The 16,629-nt window shown below is 41.2% G+C and overlaps 1 protein-coding gene across 2 annotated transcripts in view; it reads left to right on the top strand.

Moving 5' to 3' along the window:
- RAB3IL1 (RAB3A interacting protein like 1) overlaps window positions 1-14,031 on the top strand; it is a 70,858-nt gene extending 56,827 nt beyond the window's left edge. Inside the window, exons 8-12 of one of the 2 annotated variants that reach the window (XM_077460772.1) lie at window positions 370-482; window positions 613-636; window positions 5,638-5,737; window positions 8,281-8,347; window positions 12,302-14,031. In XM_077460772.1, the coding sequence (XP_077316898.1) occupies window positions 370-482; window positions 613-636; window positions 5,638-5,737; window positions 8,281-8,347; window positions 12,302-12,384 (387 nt within the window). In that variant the 3' untranslated portion in view covers window positions 12,385-14,031. The remainder of the gene's footprint in view (window positions 1-369; window positions 483-612; window positions 637-5,637; window positions 5,738-8,280; window positions 8,348-12,301) is intronic. The other variant, XM_077460773.1, reaches the window with a different exon arrangement.
- Window positions 14,032-16,629: the final 2,598 nt, after the last annotated feature.

Genomic DNA, 16,629 nt, shown 5'->3' with positions numbered 1-16,629 from the left:
CTTTGGACTGTTAAAGCTGAATTGCAGGTTTGCCAATTTCACGGTTATACTGGCCCAATGTAACTATGTAAACATTTCCATATCTGGAATTCATCTTTAAATAGGAGGGATGGGGCTTATGTCCAAGCAGAATTTGGGGCTTAGATCCAGGTCTGGCAGACCAAAATCCTATGTAGTGTGCACCCAGGATTCAGGGGATATTTGAAAAGTCTGGTCCCTTTCATTTTTAAACCTCAATTTGACATTATTAAATCACAAATATGTTTTGACATACTCCACCCATATCAGTGCATGACTCCTCATATACTTGATTTGTGTCATTGACTTGTTGAACCTTGTGAAAACTCAATGCATTTGATATCTCTACAGTTAGCAGAACAGGTTCTTGCGGCAGTAGAAGACAATACATTGTCCGTGGAACCAGTCATTCAACCTGCACTTCCCGTGGTGAAAGCATCAGCTGTAGAACGTGGAGGGCCCAGGTAATTGTCCTTCTTTTGGCCAAAATCTTAAAAATTTAAAAATAAAATCCAAAAATGAAGATCTGGTGTCAAGTACATTTCAATTAAATAGGCTACTGCTGACTACCCTCTTTCACTTTATTCTTTTCAGCGGGTGTCGGGTGGAGGTCTTAACGTAAGTGAGATATATAAACAAATATTAATCTACTGATGAGCTGTCTTAATCAGAGAATGGCTTTTGACTTGATCTCTAATCCAGTAAATACGCAACTAATCTGCATCTTCTTTGCTTGAACTGAATAACGTACTGCTATACTGAGACAATAACACCGATGTGTGGTTAGGGAGTTAGAATACACCCAGGGAACACAGCTAACCCCTTTATTGCCCCCTAATGTTAACCCCTTCCCTGCCAGTGACATTTATACAGTAATCAGTGGCTATTTTTAACTTTGATCACTGTATAAATGTCACTGGTCCCAAAAAAGTGTCAAAAGTGTCCGATCTGTCCTCCACAATGTCGCAGTCCCACTAAAAATAGCAGATCGCCGCCATTACTATTAAAAAAAAAAGAATAATAAAAATGCCATAAATCTATTCCCTATTTTGTAGACGCTATAACTTTTGCGCAAACCAATCAATATATGCTTATTGCGATTTGTTTTACCAAAAATCTGTAGAAGAATACATATTGGCCTAAACTGATGCATAATTTTTTTATTTTGGGATATTTATTGGGATATTTTATAGCAAAAAGTAAAAAATATTGTTTTTTTTTTTTTTCCAAAATTGTCGGGCTTTTTTGTTAATAGCGCAAAAAATAAAAACCGCAGAGATGATCAAATACCACCAAAAGATAGCTCTATTTGTGGGAGAAAAAGGACATACATTTTGTTTAGGTAGAGCATCACGTGACCGCGTAATTGTCAGGTAAAGCGACGCAGTGCCGTATTGCAAAAAAGGGCCTGGTCGTTAAGGGGGCAAATCTGTCCGGGGCTGAAGTGGTTAATATGTTTTATCACTGTTTTTATATAGGTGTTTTATAACATTCAGGCTAGGTTCACAGCTTTGCAATTTTGTTTTCATGCTTTTTTTTTTTTTTTAACATGTTTTTCAATATACATTGATGTGTTGCATTGACCCGCTTTCTTATTGTGTTTTCATGCATCATGCATTTTTCATGCTGTCCAATAAATAACTATTTATGCTTGTTACCAGGGGTTGAAAATGCATGCAAAATACATCTTACTTGTTTTGTTATGTGTTGCTATTAACTTCTATAAACCCAAAATGCAAAAAAGTGGACATAAAAAAAACTGTATAGACAGAAACTCACCCAAGCTCTACCTCAAGATGAAAAAATAATGAGCTAAGTATTGGCGCACTGGCTGTTGTGTCCCATAAACATCAAATAAGCAAAAAATGCTGGCAACACCCATGCTTCTTCTTGTATACCGTATTTTTATTGGAGCACTAACAGCAGTGCTACATCTGAAAAGCTAATGCATCACAGCCTACGAAGTTACAATAAAATCAAGCTTATATGGAGAACTTTACATTGCTCTAATAAGTAGGGGTGATGCATCCTGATTAAAATCAATTAAGAATCAATTAAAAACATGTGAGGTTGGTAGAACCAGAAGAAAAGGGGGGTGAAAAATAGGGACATAAATGCTGGAATTAAAGGATTATTAACCTTTCCAATACCAAACTCTGTTACTTTAGAAACAAATAAGATCCATTCTGTTTTTAATTCCACTTGGAAGTCGAGTATTTCATTTATTAATCCACCACACCTCCCGCTGAAGCAGGATGTGGTGTGTATCACCCCCTCTTATAGCTTTTCACCTGCGCTAAACCAAAAAAGGAAACAAAAAAAAAAAAAACAGGTTTCCACCATGAACTGCTCTAAAGTGCTTGGACACATTTGAAATAATTTTAGCATTGCTATTAAGGGCATCCTTGTAATGTTCCAACACCCTAATACACAGATTGTGGATAGTACATCCCACATACTGCATCTTGCAAGTACTGCATTCAATTACATAGACAGCCATTTTTGAGCTACAGTTTATACAATTTTTTATTGAATATGTCCTCTTGCTTTTCATGTGTCTTTTGCACTGCTTGCACATGGTGAAACTACAAAGATAGGAACTAACCACCCCTAACCACAAGTTGGAAAGGGGTGGACTATGGGAACGGAATAAAGAAGGAGAAAGCATAGTGCCTAGAGTGGGAGCTTCTCTGTTATGCCACGTACACACGACTGGACTTTCTGGCAGAAAAGGTCCGGCGGACTTCCCGACGGAGTTCCGACAGACTTCCAACCGAATGGACTTGCCCACACATGAAGGGACCAAAGTCTGTTCGTTTTGAATGTAATGACGTATGACAGGACTAGAAAAGGAAGTTCAATAGCCAGTAGCCAATAGCTGCCCTTGCGTTGTATTTGGTCCGTCTGAATTTTTGAAGAAAAAAGTCTGAAGCCCACATACAATCGTAATATCCGATGGAATGATTCCGTTTGACCCTTTCTGCTGGAAAGTCTGGTCGTGTGTACGCGGCTTTAGAAAACCCACATCCCTGTTTTAAAATACGATATAGAGATTTGTTTGCATACAAAACAGGGAGGCAGTGGTGAAACTACAAAGATAGGAACCAACCACCCCTAACCACAAGTTGGAGAGGGGTGGACTATGGGAACGGAATAAAGAAGGAGAAAGCATAGTGCCTAGAGTGGGAGTTTTTCTGTTATGCAGCGTACACACGACTGGACTTTCTGGCAGAAAAGGTCCGGCGGACTTCCCGACGGAGTTCTGATAGATTTCCAACCGAACGGACTTGCCCACACATGAACGGACCAAAGTCTGTTCGTTTTGAACGTGATGACGTATGACGGGACTAGAAAAGGAAGTTCAATAGCCAGTAGCCAATAGCTGCCTTTGCGTCGTATTTGGTCCGTCTCAATTTTTGAAGAAAAAAGTCTGATGAAGCCCACACACGATCGTAATACCCAACGGAATGATTCCGTCTGACCCTTTCTGCTGGAAAGTCCAGTCGTGTGTACGTGGCTTTAGAAAACCCACATCCCTGTTTTAAAATATGATATAGAGTTTTGTTTGCATACAAAACAGGGAGGCAGTGTTTAATGATCGCAGCAATCTGATTGTACTGTTGGGAATACGAAGTCACAAAGTGAATACCTCCACTGCCACGGGATCGCATCCCCTTCCTGGAGGCAGGGGAGTTCCAGGTCAGATCGCTGCGATCCCTATTTTCCACCAGCTTCCTACCCCTGTCTACCCCTGTCTATTAAGTGGCCCTTATATCCCCCTCTCAATCTACTGTAAACAACGTGGCATTCTGTAGTAAAAATCCTCTTGAGAGGAACAGTTTCTCCTTGCTCTTATAAATTCCCCTCTTGGCAAAGCCGGTATCGTGTGAGCTGGATGACAGCTCAATGCCAGCATTATAGGTGAGTTCCAAATTCAAATGATTGGCATTGAGATAGACAATAAATTAATCCAAAACATGGGCCGACCCTTTCCATACAAAGATCAAATCATCTATAAAGCAAAATTACAAAAAAAAGCAAGACAGACAGAACTATTTTCAAAATCGGCAGCAGTGTGCTTTAGCATGTTCCCATGTGTTAAAACACAAATTTGTGAACAGGGTCTAATAAATCTTAGAAATTTATCCAATGAGAAATTTTGTTGCTGTCCATAGTGACCAACCAAATTATAGGTGTCATGTTCCAGCCTCTCTTTATTGGTTACTATGCATGCCTTCAATTTCTTGATATCTCTATAAAGCAGATCAACAAAAGATGTAAAACTTTTTTGTGAAAACATTTTGTTAAACAAAAGTTAAAAAATCCAACTCTGCTCATCCATGGATAGATAAGCAGCTGAGAAGTGGAGGGTCTGTGTCTGTATATTAAGTGATGGGCAGTTTTGTCCCTTCAAAGCAGAACTTGGTTCTTGTAGTTAGCATGTCCATATCTGTACAAATTCTGGTGCAGCTGTGCATGGTAGCCAATCGGCTTCTAACTTCAGGTTGTTCAAATAAGCTTTGACATAAAAACCTGGAAGCTGATTGGTTACCATGCACAGCTGCACCAGAATTTGCACAGATATGGACATGCTAACTACAAGAACCTGTTCTGCTTTGAAGGGACAAAACTGCCCATCACTTTTGCACTGAAGAGTGCAAATTCTGGTGCAACTTTGCACTCTCCAATTTTATTAAATCAACCCCAAAGGGTCAACCACAGACAGTATGTTCTAGCTTATCCAGACTATCAAACTTAGGCAACTTAAACTATCCATAAACTAGTAGAATGTTAGGGTCCAATCACTGTACATTTTCAACTGCAGTGATGAGAATTTATGAAGGAACAGGAAACCAAACGCAATATTCCCCATGCACACTTTCTTGATTGGCTATTTATTATTGATGGGTGCTGCAATGACCACAGGCTGGGAACTTTAAACGATCCAAGAGAAGAACTGTCCTCAGCACATCAAGAAATCCTCAAAGAGGGTCCAAAGCTTTATTATCGTGGTCACAGAAGGCAACCTTTCAGAGCCACGCAGGGCCCCTTAGTCTTTCCTGATGAAGGGGCCCTGCATGGCTCTGAAGCGTTGCCTTTTATGTACTATGTGACCACGATAATAAAGCTTTGAACCCTCCCTTGAGGAATCCTTGGTGTGCCAATGACAGTTCTTCCCATGCTTCATTTATGAACGGCCATTCCTTGCAAATGTAACGCCAAAAGCAAAAAAATTGTACGTTTATTTCAACAAATAAACTCAGCAAATATATAAACATTAAAAATTTTTATTGAAAACTATCTTTTCATCTTTAACAAAATTTGGACCAGTTTTCAATATTTTTTTTTCTTCCTTGAACTCAGCTGGGGTTAATACTTATGTGTTTTCCTTTTTAGGGCTGAGCTCAATGGACAGATGTCCTTTTTACCTTAGGTAACAAAGTTTAGTATGCAGTTGCATTTGATGGAAGTTCACAAATAATCTCACTAAAAACACCTTCATATTTAAAAGAATTTAAAGGGTTATGCTCCTTTTAGCAGCCATACTTATTTCAGCTTTGAATGAAAGGAGCATCCTAAATAGTTAGCTAATAATTGCTCATTATGTACTTTTTTCAGAAAATGTGCCCTCAGTGGTCTTTCACGTTCATGTCGCCATCGTATTAAGCTGGGGGATTCTGGGAATTATTACTTCATCTCACCATCCTGTAGAGCTAGGGTAAGTATTACTAATGTATGTGTTGATCTCCTCTGGCTTCACATGACATTTTATGTCATTTTACCTATAGGACAAGGTTTTTAAAGCCTTTGTCAACAGGATAAAGTGAGGCAAGATCCTAAATCAAGGGTGCTGAACCCATGGCCTACAGAAACCTCTAATGTGGTCCATGACCTCAAACTAGGGAAACGCATTCCCATGCTCTGAGTTGGTGGGTCAGCAAGACCAGATTGCGATCAACAGGTTGCCGACCCATCATCTCAAAGCATCAGAGTCCACGGCGCCAGCAGCAGAGGAAGCAGGCAGCCTCAGAGGGAGCAGGAGCTGCATAAGCTGATGCTTCTATGTAACACTGGTTCCTGTCGCAGATGGAATAATAGGAAGTGCACATTGCCTGGGACCTTTCTAGCAGCCTAAAGAGCGATGCCAGCAGAAGCTGGAAGAGGAATAGGTCAGTGTATTAAATGTCACATACACTTTTACAATGTGCATGTTAAAAATGGGTTATTAGGCTGCTTTCACACTGATCTGTGGGTGCAGCGCAATGCAGCTTTCCTGTGGGTTAGCTGTACTGACCATAGACGTATATTATATCCTGCTGGATCGGTGTGCAAAAAGTGCACCAAAACTGAATGCAGGCGTTTTGGTGTGCTTTATGAAAGTGCACCACACCTGCAAGATGTAATAAAAGTCTATGGCAAAGCACAACTAAACTGCAGAAAAGCCACAGTTTACGTTATACGCCGATAGTGTACCACGGAGTGGAAAGAGGGGGACGAGAGCTGCCGGAATTCACTGAGCCATCATCTTCTGTTTACTCGGCTCTCATGTCACACACACAGTCCCGCCTCTGCCACCGGCATTGGACCAGTGTTCTGTCTATCACAGGAGCTTGTCCAATGTTGATGGCAGGGGTGGGACGGTGTGTGTGAGCCAACTGAGAGCCGAGAGAGAGCCGAGTAAACAGGGGATGAAGGCTTAGTGATTTCCTGCACTTTTTAGACTGCATTGATGAGAAATGATGAGGCTGCAGATAGGCATTGAGGCCAAAAATGGGCATTATTCAGGCTGCATTGATGCAAGATGGGCTGCAGATGGGCATTGATCAGGCTGCATTGAGGCTGCAGGTGGGCATTGATCAGGCTGCATTGATGGGAGATGTGCTGCAGATGGGCATTGATCAGGCTGCATTGAGGCTGCAGGTGGGCATTGATCAAGCTACATTGATGGGAGATGGGGAGGCTGCAGATGGGCACTGATCAGGATGCATTAATGGGCACTGACCCTTATTTTGCTTCAAAGTTGTTTATTTAAAAATTCATTTTTCCCTGAAACTTCCCTCTTAAAGTTAATGTGCGTGTTATACGCCTGTGCGTGTTATAAATATGTTAAATACAATTCAACAGCTTGAAGAAAGGGATGAATAGGCAATATATAAAGCGGGTAATCAAATAATTGTGTAGTACCTCACATTTCAAGCCCAAGAATGGGAATATTATGAAAAAGATGGGTTACTTCAAGATTCTTTTATTCAGTTGTGCAATACATTGAATATAAAGGTAGCATCATAATGCAAACATTGAAATATGTGAGATGTTCTCGCGCAATCACTAAATAAAACCTTAGTAGATAGCTGCAAGCACCGATATGCTAGTCCGTGGCATAAACAGAAATGTGTATAAAGAATGACACTGCGCTATAAATTAACTAAACTTAAACTAAAATAAATAAATACAATATTAAGTCTGTGTGCTAGATAAGTAACAAGTATATCAAAACGTGATCAAGTCCAATAAGTGTGTGTATTCCATGCAATGTACACACAGCACAAAAGTGACTAGTGTCCAGGGGTGGACTGACAACTCATGGGGCCCCTGGGCAATAGGAGATTATGGGGCCCCCAGGAAATCAGAGATTATGGGGCCACACAGTATACAATCACACAGTATACACATACATGTACACACAGTATACACATACATGTACACACAGTATACACAGACATGTTTCTATTGGCTGAGAAGGTACTGGAGAGGTGGGGCAGCTATAATCGTGGGATTTTTAGAGCAAAAGTATGTCGGTAAGGGACATTTCAGAGACAAATGTAAAAAAACACAGATTTTTACATACTGTCCCTGGTTTTACTGAGGCTGGCAACCCTGATGGGGCCCCCTAGTAGCCCGGGGCCGTCGGGCAGTGCCCGAGTGGCCAAATGGTCAGTCCGCCCCTGCTAGTGTCTCTTCTTTTAGTGCAAAAAAACACACAAAAAATATTAATGTGACTTCTTTCTTCAGTACAGTGACACCTCTGTGCTTGATGGCCTCTCACCTTGCGGGTGCGGATTAACAGCATAAGCAGAGATAATTGTTGGGCCTCCCATGGCTCACATAGCTACACTTAATACTATATTTATTTATTTTAGTTTAAGTTTAGTTAATTTATAGCGCAGCGTCATTCTTTATACACATGATGCAATTTTTTTTCTGAATATATAGCATACTTGCCTGTTTCAGTCCTTACTTGACTTTCCTGTCTCTTCCTAGATAACAGCTGTGTGCAATTTCTTCACTTACATTCGGTATATACAGCAAGGTCTGGTGCGCCAGGACAGTAAGTATCCTTGTGTACATTCGGCTTCCTTGAAACCTTGTCTGTGTGGGGCAGATACTATACATTACATAAATACCTACAGTACATGTTATATCCTGTCCTCTATACAATTGAAGTAGTATAGGTCCACATTCTGGGTGCTAGACAAGATACTACATTACATTCCGCTGAACTAAGACCTGAAGTCATCATAAAAGGGCTCCATTAATTGTTGTGTTCCTAGCTAGCTGTTGCATTAAATGATGGTACATTCCTTAAAGTATAACTAAAAGCAAAATTATTTTTTTAGTTTTGGATAGAGTGGAGAAGGATTACAACTCCTGTTCGTTTTTATTGCTGTCTGTGCCCTCATTAGGGAGATCCACCTTCTCTATTTGTCCTGTTTACTATTATTATTGAAAGTAGAAGTAAAAGAAAATCCAAAATTTTGGATTGTCCCAAGAAAAGTAATAAAGGGGAAATCTTCCAATGGGGACACTAGTTCTGGTGACCTGGGGGTCCCCAAAAGATTCCCTTAATTTGCAGGGGTCTCTCCCACTTCCTCTTTGGCTATGGAACAGGAAGTGAAGGGAAATCTTTGCAATGGGACACAGATGGCAAAAAAATATCTGACAAGGGTTATAACCCTCCAACAGAGGTTCAGTGTAGAAAAATTTAAAATAATGCATTTGGGTGGCAAAAATATGAATGCAATCTATACACTGGGGGGGGCGACCTCTGAGGGAATCTAGGATGGAAAAGGACCTGGGGGTCCTAGTAGATGATAGGCTCAGCAATGGTATGCAATGCCAAGCTGCTGCTAACAAAGCAAACAGAATATTGGCATGCATTAAAGAGGGGATTAATTCCAGAGATAAAATGATAATTCTCCCGCTCTACAAGACTCTGGTCCAGCTGCACCTGGAGTATACTGTCCAGTTCTGGGCACCAGTCCTCAGGAAGGATGTACTGGAAATGGAGCGAGTATAAAGAAGGGCAACAAAGCTAATAAAGGGTCTGGAGGATATTAGTTATGAAGAAAGGTTTGCGAGCACTGAACATATTCTCTCTGGAGAAGAGACGCTTGAGAGGGGATATGATCTCAATTTACAAATACCGTACTGGTGACCCCGCAATAGGGATAAAACTTTTTTGCAGGAGTTAACAAGACTCGTAGCCACTCATTAAAATGAGAAGAAAAGAGGTTTAACCTTAAACTACGTAGAGGGTTCTTTACTGTAAGAGCGGAAAGGATTTGGAATGCCCTTCCACAGGCGGTGGTCGCAGCAGGGGGTCATTGATAGTTTTAAGAAGCTATTAGATAAGCACCTGAACGACCACAACATACAGGGATATACAATGTAATACTGACATACAATCACACACATGGGTTGGACTTGATGGACTTGTGTCTTTTTTCAACCTCACCTACAATGTAACTATGTAACAGAGACAGAGAGAGTATGCATGCAGCATTACACTAAATTAATATTTTGAGAAGCAGTTTGGTGATTCCAGGGGTTGCCCTTGAGCTCTTTTACATTAATCACATTGACCACCACAGATATAGAAGGATGCCAGGAGTTTCCACTTATTTTCTGTGTTGTGACTTATTTTGAAAATGTCTGCTGATAAAATCTGAAAATAGGAGGAAATCTAAACTGGCAATTTGAAAACTGCTGGTTATTGTATTTAGGTAGCTACGGCAATTGCGACTGCCTGAATACAAGAACAGTGACTGCATCTGATGCAGTCATTGCTCACCGGATAATTTGTTCACCTACCTCTGTTGATTTTAAATTGACCTTTGTGTTGTGCTTGCAAGGCCACCAATGGCTCACATTTTGAACGATTCAACATTAATTGGCTTAAATTCGAGCTGTGTATGACCAGCTTTACTGATCTGAGAGTTTCAGTACTTCTTGATAGTCTGACCCAGGATAAGCAGTTCTGACACTATTTCTTTAGCTGATTTCATGTTTCAGGTCAAAAAATGAAAAGGCGCTGAATTCAGAAAAGCAGGCGCTATTTATTTTCAGAAGAAGGCAGCCACAGTATTTTTCTTAGCACGGCTTTCCTCGAAACCCCCCCCCCCCCCCACTAATGAGAGTTTGACGAAAATAAAATAAATAAAATAAAATAATGACGAACACTTTATCGAATTTATAGCAACCTGATACAGGGGACAGAACTGTAACTCGCGCCACCTGAACAGAAGTCTTTACCGGGACCCCTTATTTTCTGGGCACTATAGCAGTCACATAGTCTGCTCTGCTATAATTCCACTTTTCTTGTGTACTTCATTTCTTTTCTTTTGTTTTCTTTTTCTTTTTTTATTCTTTATTTTTCAAAATTTTACCATACAAAAAGAGTTCATTGTTTACCCCACAAAACAAAGTAGGGATATTAATTTACATAATTATTACAGTGCTAAACTCCCTCTTCACCCCTTTATCCTCCCCAACTAAACCCTACCTTCCCTCCCCTCCCACCCAGGACCACTCGATCCCCCCCCTCTCTACGATTATTTTACCTCGCTATACTCCTTCGTTAGTTTAAACATTTTCCACTTTTCCCATCTCTTGATAAATCCCTCTCTTCCTCCTTCACTGTACCTAAGACCTTCCATACTATATATCTCTTCTATTTTATCAAACAATTTGTGTACTTCATTTCTATTACTGTATTATACAGGATTTATATAGCAGCGCTTTACAAAATCAGACAGTACAGTTACAATACAATTTAATACAGGAAAAATCAGAGGGCCCTGCTTGTTAAAGCTTACAATCTAAAATAATCTTTATATACAACAAAATATATAGTGCAGTTTTATTTTTAGGGGCCTCTTTATAAAGCATTTGTGGAAGCTGAATGAAATGTCACTGAAATGTTTCATCGAATATTGCCCTCCGTCAAAAAGTGCCCGCACATGCGCAGTACGGAAGGGCACTCCAGGTGATTTACCGATCTGCTGGCGTGACGTCACCATGGCGCATGCGTACATCATAGGAGGCATTTTTCAACAGGAGATACCATTTAACGGGCATAATTTAAATATACTGTATGCAAACAGCGGAGGGAGACCGTAGTTGTCAGATTGTGTCTCGCTGTTGCAGGGCGGGTTGTGGCTGTGTTGAAAGATGGGTTTTGTCTGTGTTTCAACCTGCCCTTAGACACAGGCAAAACCCGCTGTTCAACACACCAAGCCCACCCTGCAACACACAGACAATTGGACCTTCAGCACACTGTAAACCTGCCCTGCAACAGCGAGGCACGACCTGACAGCTATGGTCTCCCTCCAGTGTTCAACTGTGCCTGTCACATGGTCTCTCCCGTAGAAAAATTCCTCCTACGATGTGCGCATGCGCTATGGTAGCATCACGCTAGCTGATCGGGAAAACAGCTGGAGTGCCCTTTCCGTACTGCACATGTGCGGGCACTTTTCGATGGAGGGCACTATTTAATAGAACGCCGGCATCATCATCTCCATCTAGTGGCCAATATGTGGTAACGTTTTCTCATTTTGCTATATGGGAAAAATATACTGCATTTTGGACACTAGTAGGAGCTGACAATGGGGTGTCAAACTCAATTTAATTGTGGGCCACATCAGCATTATAGAAGCAAAATGATACCCCAGCTCCACTGCCAATATGATGACCTATGAACTGTGGACTGGTGCTCTAACCAGGACGTTCAGGCCCCAAAATGCAGTACTTGAATCAGAAAAGGGCTGGCGACTCAGATGCTCTTGAATAAAAGTCCTTTATTTCGTTACATGGGTACACGGGTACAGGCTGACGCATTTCGGCTAAAAAGCCTTCATCAAAACATCAGCATTATGGTTGCCCTCAAATGGTCAGTTATATCTTTAAAACTATATAAATGTATCTACTCTTTACAGTATTAAAAAAATTTCCTCTGCATGCTATTATTACTATTAAAGACTGTATCTTTTCTCTTACCCCACAGCTGAGTTTATATTCTGGGAGATCATGAGACTTCGCCGAGAGATGTCAGTGGCAAAACTTGGCTTCTACGTCATTGAATCTTAGCGATTTCAGTGCAAGGACAACATAAATTACCAATACACAGATATACTATTTTGCTGCTGTGGGATCCAATGATAACTGAGAAGCATGTGAGTGCTTGTGAAAACACACCCAAGATTACACAGATTCTGTGTGTGAACAATTCATTCATAAATGGTACTCCACCAATGGTGATAAAATGAGCACACAGAGATTTATACATTAGGGATTGTTTACAAAGTTCAAGAGCGGCTAAACACCAGCATGGATAAAGCACACATAGTGAGATTTTCAAGGTCTTGAGAAACACTATAGCAATTGTATAATGGCCACATACACTAGCAGATACGGCCATTGTACGACTAGATTTTTTCACATTGGAACGCTGGTCTTTTGGATTTTGACTCATGGGAATCATGTGGAGATGTTAAATGTGCCATAGTCCACACAACCATATTTTTCTTTTTTAAAGGGAACCTATGATTACAGAAATATGTGGACTGTTATTCTGACCTGTTTTGAAACATAGGGAAAGGAGGGTTGTCATGCCTCTCATTACATAGTCACTGACCTGAAAGAAGCACTCAGGAATTGAGAATTTTCAGATTTTACTTCCTAAACGCTGGGATCAAGTCAGTGATTTACTAGGTATTATAGGCTGAATAAGGATGGCACTGCCTGCCCCTGTAAAATTAATTTCAGTAATGGCTGCTTACATATTTTGAACCTCACAGATTCCCTTTAACCCCTTCCCGCCGACCGCCTCCCTAAAAGCCATGAGGTGGGGGCGCAGGATTCGGGTCATGTGACCGCTATGATTTCCTGTCACAGCGGTCACATGATCAGAAAGGTCCCAATCACTAGTATGCACCAGGAGCTTTCTGTTACCTGCAGGCTGTTTTAACAGGGCCGCATAAATGCGGCCACTTGGCATTAAGGCCCACTCGCTGAGCAGCCGCATATATGCATGTGGCCTCCATCAAGGGGTCAGGGACATTCCTTGTTTGTTTGGGGCCATTTATATAGTAAGGTGACCAGATTTACAAAATACAATCTGGGAACACCCTACTGAACATGCCCACTTTTATTGGGGTGGGATATGGGCCAAACAGGGGTTGGGGTTATTAGCAGCATGTAAAGAGTGCCACACCAAATGTTGGGTGTGGACAAATTGTAGACAAACAGTAGAAGGGACTTAAAGGGCTATGACCTAAAAACACCCGGGCCTACTTTACTCTGGATCAAGAGTGCCAGCCCAGGTGTGTACTGCAGGTTACTGTCCCAAGCAAGGCAATGCAGCAAATCTATATCCTCACCTCCTGCACCATGTAATATTGATATGTGACATCATCGATGTCCCCAGACACAGCCGGGAGCAGGCTCGCCCCTTCCTTCCCTCCCGCTCCAGGCCAATGACAGAAATATTGCTAAAATGGATTACACTGCAGTTGCCTGGGCCAGGGACGCCATTGATCATGCTGGAAAGAAATCGTAACACATTGTTTTTAACTAGGGGTGAAATTGGGATGTTTTTTTGCCCAAAACTGGAGACGTCTGGTCACCGTATCATATACAGTGGTGTGAAAAAGTGTTTGCCCCCTTTCTTATTTCCTGTTCCTTTGCATGTTTGTCACACTTAAGTGTTTCGGAACATCAAACCAATTTAAACAATAGTCAAGGACAACACAAGTAAACACAAAATGCAATTTGTAAATGAAGGTGTTTATTATTAAAGGTGAAAAAAAATCCAAACCATCATGGCCCTGTGTGAAAAAGTGATTGCCCCCTAAACCTAATTACTGGTTGGGCCACCCTTAGCAGCAACAACTGCAACCAAGTGTTTGCGATAACGTGCAATGAGGCTTTTACAGCCTCCTGGAGGAATTTTGGCCCACTCATCTTTGCAGAATTGTCCTAATTCAGTTACATTAGAGGGTTTTCGAGCATGAACGGCCTTTTTAAGGTCATACCACAACATCTCAATAGGATTCAGGTCAGAACTTTGGCTAGGCCACTCCAAAGTCTTCATTTTGTTTTTCTTCAGCCATTCGGTGGTGGACTTGCTGGTATGTTTAGGATCATTGTCCTGCTGCAGAACCCAAGTTCGTTTCAGCTTGAGTACACGAACAGATGGTCGGACATTCTCCTTCAGGATCTCTTGGTAGACAGCAGAATTCATAGTTCCTTTTATCACGGCAAGTCTTCCAGGTCCTGAAGCAGCAAAACAGCTCCAGACCATCACACTACCACCACCATATTTTACTGTTGGTATAATGTTCTTTTTCTGAAATGCAGTGTTCCTTCTACGCCAGATATACTTGGACACACACCTTCCAAAGAGTTCCACTTTTGTCTCATCGGTCCACAGAATGTTGTCCCAAAAGTCTTGGGGATCATCAAGATGTGTTGTGGAGAAATTGAGACGAGCTTTGATGTTCTTTTTGCTCAGCAGTGGTTTTCTCCTTGGAACTCTGCCATGCAGGCCATTTTTGCCCAGTCTTTTCCTGATGGTGGAGGCATGAATGCTGACCTTAACTGAGGCAAGTGAGGCCTGCAGTTCCTTGGACGTTGTTGTGGGGTCTTTTGTGACCTCTTAGATGAGTCGTCGCTGCGCTCTTGGGGTAATTTTGGGCGGCCGGCCACTCCTGGGAAGGTTCACCACTGTTCCATGTCTTCGCCATTTGTGGATAATGGCTCTCACTGTGGTTCGCTGGATTCCCAAAGCTTTGGAAATGGCTTTATAACCCTTTCCAGACTGATAGATCTCAATTACTTTCTTTCTCAATTGTTCCTGAATTTCTTTGGGTCTCGGCATGATGTGTAGCTTTTAAGGATCTTATGGTGGACCTTACTGTGTCAAGCAGCTCCTATTTAAGTGATGCCTTGATTGTGAACAGGTGTGGCAATAATCAGGCCTGGGTGTGGCTAGAGAAATTGAACTCAGGTGTGGACAACCACAGTTATAGTATGTTTTAACAAGGGGGGTAATCACTTTTTCACACAGGGCCATGATGGTTTGGATTTTTTTTCACCTTTAATAATAAACACCTTCATTTACAAATTGCATTTTGTGTTTACTTGTGTTGTCCTTGACTATTGTTTAAATTGGTTTGATGTTCCGAAACACTTAAGTGTGACAAACATGCAAAGGAACAGGAAATGAGGAAGGGGGCAAACACTTTTTCACACCACTGTAGAAACCAGAAGGGAGTCCACTTCCTAGCTTTCTGGGATAAAGACTCTAGATTACAATTTTCGTTGCCAAAATCTGATATTACAGCATAGCTGTACAGTGGTGTTCTGTGGTCAGACAACCGTCAGAGTACTGTATGCAGTAATTGAGTAGTTGTATTCCTATTATTGATTACAAAATTGTGGAGGGCATGCTATGTTACTGCATAGAGGAGCCCCAATCAGACATCTCATTTCTATCCCTCTTGGAACCCATCTTTAAGGTGTTTAAAAAGCAAAAAACACTTTTTTTTAAGTTTTACTTTCAGTTTATTTGAAGCTGTCTGTGTCCTGTTAAGGAGATCTTCATTCACTTTTTGTATTAGAGAACACTACCTCCCTGTCAATGGGAAGTGAGGAGCAATCTCTCCAAATTGAGGGGTGTTAGCCAGATAATTGTCACCAGAACAGGTGTCTCCATCGTATGATTTACCCTCACCTCTTGCTGTGGTGATAACTCCTAAAATGTTCTTTCTTCTTCTTTCTGTCACAGTTGCAATAGTCAGAATGACAAATAGAGGGGTGAATCTCTCCAGCTGGGACAAAGATGGCATTAAGAACTTTACAAAGGTTTCACCCCTTCCCCACTCTATCCAAAACGAAAAACTAATTTTATCTTTACATCTTTTTTTATAATCTTTGGATTGAGCGTGGAAAGGTTAGAACCTCTGCCAAGATTTAATGCTCTACAGAAAGTAGGAAAGACTGTTTATTGACTTATTGATGTGTTTTGGGGGTTAAAGGAGACCCAATTAATCAGGACTTCAAACTTCCAGAAGACGGGAATACTTGGAATGTAGTGTACCTTGAATAGATAACTTTAAAAGGTTGTGGGGTAATTCCTGTTGCTGGTTTGACAGATGTAATAGTTGCATTTGTCCCCACTGGGGATATTAGCATTGCCAATATCACACCCGGGGACATAAAGAAATTTCAATTATAGGGACACAGCCAGCAGCAAAAACTCAACAGAGGTTCTAACCCTTCTCCACTCTATTAAAAAAAAAACAGTTTGGGCTGGTCTTGGACTTTAATACA

Source organism: Lithobates pipiens, unplaced genomic scaffold, assembly GCF_037356315.1.
Source record: "Lithobates pipiens isolate NorthernLeopardFrog02 unplaced genomic scaffold, aLitPip1_a1.2 Scaffold_10, whole genome shotgun sequence".
NCBI classification, from domain to species: domain Eukaryota; kingdom Metazoa; phylum Chordata; class Amphibia; order Anura; family Ranidae; genus Lithobates; species Lithobates pipiens.
The sequence above is the reverse complement of the archived record's forward strand: the minus strand, read 5'-3'. Positions and strand labels throughout refer to the sequence as shown.